The 7,324-nt window shown below is 48.4% G+C and overlaps 1 protein-coding gene across 1 annotated transcript in view; it reads right to left on the reverse strand.

Annotated features, from left to right (window-relative positions):
* The window catches only part of LOC143173550 (endoplasmic reticulum-Golgi intermediate compartment protein 3-like), a gene marked incomplete at both ends in the record, with an annotated part of 30,304 nt that extends 23,200 nt beyond the window's left edge, over nucleotides 1-7,104 (reverse strand). The window contains 2 exons of the mRNA XM_076363795.1: nucleotides 2,839-2,896; nucleotides 6,939-7,104. Of these exons, the coding sequence (XP_076219910.1) occupies nucleotides 2,839-2,896; nucleotides 6,939-7,104 (224 nt within the window). The remainder of the gene's footprint in view (nucleotides 1-2,838; nucleotides 2,897-6,938) is intronic.
* Between the last annotated feature and the right edge of the window lie 220 nt (nucleotides 7,105-7,324).

A 7,324-nucleotide genomic window follows, 5' to 3' on the forward strand; every position in this document is an offset into this window, starting at 1 on the left:
GGCGGCTCACGGCTTAGACAGGTGTACTCTGTGCTGGGTCAAAAACTGGCTGGACGGCCGGGCCCAGAGAGTTGTGGTGAATGGAGTTAAATCCAGTGGGCGGCCGGTCACGAGCGGTGTTCCCCAGGGCTCAGTTTTGGGGCCGGTCTTGTTTAATATCTTTATCAATGATCTGGATGAGGGGATCGAGTGCACCCTCAGTAAGTTTGCAGACGACACCAAGTTGGGCGGGAGCCTTGATCTGCTCGAGGGTAGGAAGGCTCTGCAGAGGGACCTGGACAGGCTGGATCGATGGGCCCAGACCAATTGTATGAGGTTCAACAAGGCCAAGTGCCGGGTCCTGCACTTCGGCCACAACAACCCCATGCAGCGCTACAGGCTTGGGGAAGAGTGGCTGGAAAGCTGCCTGTTGGAAAAGGACCCGGGGGTGCTGGTCGACAGCCGGCTGAACATGAGGCGGCAGTGTGCCCAGGCGGCCAAGAAGGCCAATGGCATCCTGGCCTGTATCAGAAATAGTGTGGCCAGCAGGAGTAGGGAAGTGATCGTGCCCCTGTACTCGGCACTGGTGAGGCCGCACCTCGAGTACTGTGTTCAGTTTTGGGCCCCTCACTACAAGAAGGACATTGAGGTGCTGGAGCGTGTCCAGAGAAGGGCAACGAGGCTGGTGAAGGGTCTGGAGAACAAGTCTTATGAGGAGCGGCTGAGGGAACTGGGGTTGTTTGGCCTGGAGACAAGGAGGCTGAGGGGAGACCTCATCGCTCTCTACAACTACCTGAAAGGAAGTTGTAGCGAGGTGGGTTTTGGTCTCTTTTCCCAAGTAACTAGCGATAGGACGAGAGGAAATGGCCTCAAGTTGCGCCAGGGGAGGTTTAGATTGGATGTAAGGAAAAATTTCTTTACTGAAGGAGTGGTTAAACATTGGAACAGGCTGCCCAGGGAAGTGGTTGAGTCCCCATCCCTGGAGGTATTTAAAAGACGAGTAGATGAGGCGCTTAGGGACATGGTTTAGTGGGTGGTGGTGTTGGGTTGATGGTTGGACTCGATGGTCTTAGAGGTCTTTTCCAACCTCAATGATTCTATGATTCTATGCTGAGGCACATGGAGGACAGGGAGGTGATTCGAGACAGCCAGCATGGCTTCACCAAGGGCAAGTCTTGCCTGACCAACCAACCTAGTGGCCTTCTACGACGGAGCGACTACCTCAGTGGACAAGGGAAGAGCTACTGATGTCATCTATCTGGACTTCTGTAAGGCCTTTGACATGGTCTCCCACAACATCCTTCTCTCTAAATTGGACAGATACGGATTTGATGGGTGGACTATTCGGTGGATAAGGAATTGGCTGGATGGTCGCATCCAGAGGGTAGTGGTCAACAGCTCAATGTCCGGATGGAGATTAGTGACGAGTGGTGTCCCTCAGGGGTCCGTACTGGGACCAGTGCTGTTTAGTATCTTCATCAACGACACAGACAGTGGGATTGAGTGCACCCTCAGCAAGTTTGCAGATGACACCAAGCTGAGTGGTGCGGTTGACACACCTGAGGGACGGGATGCCATCCAGAGGGACCTGGACAAACTCGAGAAGTGGACCCATATGAACCTCATGAGGTTCAACAAGGCCAAGTGCAAGGTCCTGCACATGGGTTGGGGCAACCCCCGGTATCAATACAGGCTGGGGGATGAAGGGATTGAGAGCAGCCCTGCCGAGAAGGACTTGGGGGTACTGGTGGATGAAAAGCTGGACATGAGCCAGCAATGTGCGCTTGCAGCCCAGAAAGCCAACCGTATCCTGGGCTGCATCAAAAGAAGCGTGGACAGCAGGTTGAGGGAGGTGATCCCGCCCCTCTGCTCCGCTCTGGTGAGACCCCACCTGGAGTACTGTGTCCAGCTCTAGAGTCCTCAGTACAAGACAGACATGGACCCCTTGAAGCGGGTCCAGAGGAGGGCCACGAAAATGATCAGAGGGATGGAACACCTCTCCTATGAGGAAAGGCTGAGAGAGTTGGGGTTGTTCAGTCTGGAGAAGAGAAGGCTCCGGGAAGACCTTATTGCAGCCTTATAAGAAAGATGGGGACAGACTTTTTAATAGGGCCTGTAGCGACAGGACAAGGGGTAATGGTTTTAAACTAAAAGAGGGCAGATGCAGGCTAGATACAAGGAAGAATTTTTTTACAATGAGGGTGGTGAAACACTGGCACAGGTTGCCCAGAGAGGTGGTAGATGCCCCATCCCTGGAAACAATCAAGGTCAGGTTGGACGGAGCTCTGAGCAACCTGATCTAGTTGAAGATGTCCCTGCTCATTGCAGGGGGGTTGGACTACATGACTTTAAAGGTCCCTTCCAACCCAACCCATTCTGTGATTCTATAAACTACCACTATTCTTCTGGCCACTGTGTATTTTTATATGTACTTGAGGAAGTCCTTTACAACTTAAATTTTACTCTAAAAGTTCTGGATTGCTTTAAAATTCTCCTGAGGTATTCTCCAAAATACCCCCTCCAGAGATACTGATATTCAGGTCCTGGACTGAACACCTTGCTTTACTCTTGCTGGTTTACAGCAGAGCAGCAAAGTTTTGTGGAACAAGTGAGACTGAGAGACTGCCCAGAAACATTCTCCTCCAAGTTCTTCCACACCCATGTGGCAGCGCCTCCAGAAAACACTTTTCTACCTGTTCATGATGGTTCTAAACCTCTGTAACAAAACTTCAACAACGTCCTTCCCACTGAAGCTGTGCCATTGGTATTATGGATAGCAATGCAAAGATATTCAAAGAAAACGGTCAGATACACTTGGAAGCTAAAGGTCACAATAAGCAGGAAAAGAAAATACTTTACCATGTACATGAGACTGTTGGAAACTTTTTCCTGGTGCAAAGTGGAAATTTCCAGCTACCTGCAGGAGATAGTAACCTTTCATTAAAAGGTCTGAATCAGTATAAATAAAGCAGTTGTACTGGTGCTTGGATTTTTTAATTTTTGTTTAAACAAGATATACACCAAGCAACTCATTTTCATAGGTGACAATATCAGCAGATGTTGTCCTAAAACAGATAGGAATTTCCCCTCTTCCTCACAGGCAGTCATGTGGAAAGCCATAATTACATACTGATGTTGATAATAACTGTCCTATGCAGATTACTTCAGTGGACATTATTCCTTCTTCTTCCCATTTTTAAGTCTATTGGGAGGGAACCGACTGCTGCTGCAGGAAATACAAAAAGGTATCACAGAAAAGGAGTGGAGAAAGCAACCGAGAGGGAGAGTGAGCAGGGTAAAAAAAAAAAACCTTAATACAATAAACAACAGTGATCCTATGTATGCATCCATGAAAATAAGCTGCATGCAAAAACAAAGCACTAAACCTACAAAAAAAAACCAAACACAAACTCCCCAAAAACCCAGAAAGACAAAGATTGTTAAAACGTCATCCTGGAATCTGAAAGGGATATGGGTATTAGGTGCCAATCCTCCCTGACACTTACTAGCAATCGTACACACTCTGCCCTGGAAGATCTGAATGTCCCAAGCTCACGTGCTACATTACACCTTTGATGTCTGTGCAAACCTATTGCTTATGTTAACTGCAGACCTGATGAGAATGGAGATGTGCAGAATTCCAAGTGCATAACAACGGCCCCCAGAAATTTCCCCAGTGACACCCACCCTTGGACCCTTGCTACCTCCAGCATTCCTCTTGGAATCTTTCCTGCTCATCACGCTTTGTGATAGAGGGTCCTGTAACTGTTTGGCACCCATGATGGTGCTCAAATCACAATGTCTGGCTTCGTGAGTAAAAGGTTTACTTTCCAGAAATAAAGAATGTGGTCTCCAGGAAGGGTACACAAAGATGTCAAAAAAAAAACCAACCCAAAAACCCCAGAGTTTGAATTAAAAAAAAAAAAAAAAAAAAAAAAATTAGCCTGAGCCTGACTTCTAGAATGTACTTGGGTACATCCTAACCTGCATGTCCAGGTGTTCTGGGTTTGGTAACTCGCCAAATGACAGGGTAGTTACATAGTTATCTGGTATATCTCGTAGTACATTTTCATACACCAGTTGCAAAAACCACCTCTCTGAGCATTTTCAGCTTTGACAACCAACTCCAACAGTCTTGCTTCCACTGTTTTTCTAAAGAAGGTAACATTTCACTCTCTCCAGCACCTCTGCTGGCAAGTTGTTGGTTACCGTTATCTCCAGCATCTCCAGCATCCACTGGCGGTCTCTGTTTGTCCTGGTTTCAGCAGGGATAGAGTTAATTTCCTTCCTTGTAGCTGGTACAGTGCTGTGTTTTGGATTTAGGGTGAGAACAATGTTGATAACACACCAATGTTTTAGTTGTTGCTAGGTAGTGTTTACACTAGTCAAGGACTTTTCAGCTTCCCATGCTCTACTGACTGAGAAGGCTGGAGGTGCACAAGAAGCTGGGAGGGGGCACAGCCAGGACAGCTGACCGAAACTGGCCAAAGGGATATTCCATACCATGTGACGTCATGCTCAGTATATAAAGCTGGGGGAAGAAGAAGGAAGGGGGGGACATTTGGAGTGATGGCGTTTGTCTTCCCAAGTCACCGTTACGCGTGATGGAGCCCTGCTTTCCTGGAGATGGCTGAACACCTGCCTGCCCATGGGAAGTAGTGAATGAATTCCTTGTTTTGCTTTGCTTGCGTGTGTGGCTTTTGCTTTACCTATTAAACTGCCTTTATCTCAACCCATGAGTTTTCTCACTTTTACCCTTCTGATTCTCTCCCCCATCCCACCGGGGGGGAGTGAGCGAGCGGCTGCGTAGTGCTTAGTTGCCGGCTGAGGTTAAACCACGACAGTCCTTTTTGGCGCCCAACGTGGGGCTCGAAGGGTTCGAGATAATGACAGGTTTGATTGGAATGTGCTAGATCGAATTTATACCTGTTATAGCTGTTTAGCTATTAATTGGCAGGCTCCTGTGCTTGCCATGGGGCTTGCTTGCCTTACTGTATATTAGAGTCCAATGCTCGTTAGTGGCTGTTTTTTGCTTTCACTGCTTGCTGTACTGCTGTACTGCTTATCATCGTATTCTGCTGTGCCTGGGAACATTTTGATAACGCAATGGCGATGTGCCTGGGCTGGCAGATGGCCAGGGCATCCCTGCTGTTTCTGTGCTGCTGTACTGGACAGGCTGGAACTCCAGTGTGAACTCGAGTCGAAGGGACTGTGACCTGTGGATGAGTCCATGCAGGAGCAGGACACCCCAAAGTGTCTGTGGCCGCGGTTACGTTTGTGCTACAGCAGGTTTACTTCTGAAGGGACTGTGGCTGCGAGTAAGGCCACGCTGGAGCAGGTATATCTCTGAAGACATTGTGGCCCATGGAGAAGGCCGTGCTGGAACAGGTGCATCTCAAAGTGACTGTGGATAAGTCTATGCCGCAGCAGGCGTACCCCTGGAGAGACTGTGGCTCATAGATAAGGCTCCACTTGGAGCAGGTACTACCCTAAGGGACTGCAGTCTGTGGATAAGTCCAAGCCAGAGCAGGGGCAAGGGGAGGAGTTCATTGCAATGTTAAACCCTATGGTTTGATCTGAAGGGACCAGGGGTGGAGATTGTAATGGAAACACCTTTAAATTGTTGTAACCCATGATTTGAGTTGCGTGTTATAGGAATTACTATAGCAGGAACCACCCGAACAAGTGGAGGACAAGCCTTACAAGAAGCAGTGCAAGTGCAGCAGTGACCTGACCTGAGCTGGCTTTGGTACCCAGTAACTCCACGCAACACACCACCTCTCCTGTCCTGAGTGACCACCATCACAGATGGAGCCCAAAGTCACGGACTAAATGAACTCAATGGATATTTCATGGACATTTCTGGACATTTTACAGACATTCCACAAGGGTGGTTGATAGACTAAGGGAATGATATCTGTGTGTTATATCAAAGGATGGAAAGCGGGGTGGTTGGTTAATGAGGTTGCACTGGAAAATATGGGACTTGAGCATGACGTAGATGGTATAGAATAAGGGGTGGATACTGTCCTGGTTTCAGCAGGGATAGAGTTAATTTCCTTCCTTGTAGCTGGTACAGTGCTGTGTTTTGGATTTAGGGTGAGAACAATGTTGATAACACACCAATGTTTTAGTTGTTGCTAGGTAGTGTTTACACTAGTCAAGGACTTTTCAGCTTCCCATGCTCTACTGACTGAGAAGGCTGGAGGTGCACAAGAAGCTGGGAGGGGGCACAGCCAGGACAGCTGACCGAAACTGGCCAAAGGGATATTCCATACCATGTGACGTCATGCTCAGTATATAAAGCTGGGGGAAGAAGAAGGAAGGGGGGGACGTTTGGAGTGATGGCGTTTGTCTTCCCAAGTCACCGTTACGCGTGATGGAGCCCTGCTTTCCTGGAGATGGCTGAACACCTGCCTGCCCATGGGAAGTAGTGAATGAATTCCTTGTTTTGCTTTGCTTGCGTGTGTGGCTTTTGCTTTACCTATTAAACTGCCTTTATCTCAACCCATGAGTTTTCTCACTTTTACCCTTCTGATTCTCTCCCCCATCCCACCGGGGGGGAGTGAGCGAGCGGCTGCGTGGTGCTTAGTTGCCGGCTGAGGTTAAACCACGACACTGTTTTAAGACTAGAAGGGCAGGTGGGACAATCTAACCTCAGAGAAGCTGCCCCTCCTCCTCCAGAAATCTCTGCAAAAAGACTCGCTAGCTAGACGGTAGGAAAAGCTAAGCTTCTCCAGCCGGCATGCTTCCTACCAGCCCACACAACGAAACAGAGAATTAGCCACTTCCCACCGCTTCTCCTGACCCTCCTACTGAACTCCTTTACGGGCACAAGTACCTTGCTGAGCTCAGGGGTTATTATATTACAGTCCTGTGAACACCTAAAGCTGGAAAAGGAGGGATTTTCACAGTCATCACCATCATGCAGCAGGTTCACAGCAAAACCCATCTCTCACCTTGTTGACCTCTAGGAAACCATACACTTGGCAGCCCTCGTTCTTCTGCTCTTGCATTTTCTGGCTAAACCCTTCCCTCTTGCACTGCTCTACGGTATCCGGATTCTTGAAGGCCCAGCCTCGCCGCCTGTATGCTTCTCTGACATCGTCACAAGTATTACAACACCTGCAAAAGCACAAGCACCATCTTACCATCTTTATCGCTAGAAAGAGATGCTCCAGCTCGGGACTTGAATCCTTGGTGGATTCTTCTTCAACAAAGCAATAAAGCAAACATCAGGGACCGAACCTTGAAAGGCGGCCTAATGCTCCTGAAGGAGCTTGAGCTTCTTGATGTGCTTTTTGAGATTTTGGCATGAGGATGCAAGCTGTTTTAATGCAGTGCT

The sequence above is a fragment of the Aptenodytes patagonicus genome, unplaced genomic scaffold, assembly GCF_965638725.1.
Source record: "Aptenodytes patagonicus unplaced genomic scaffold, bAptPat1.pri.cur scaffold_127, whole genome shotgun sequence".
Lineage (NCBI taxonomy): Eukaryota > Metazoa > Chordata > Aves > Sphenisciformes > Spheniscidae > Aptenodytes > Aptenodytes patagonicus.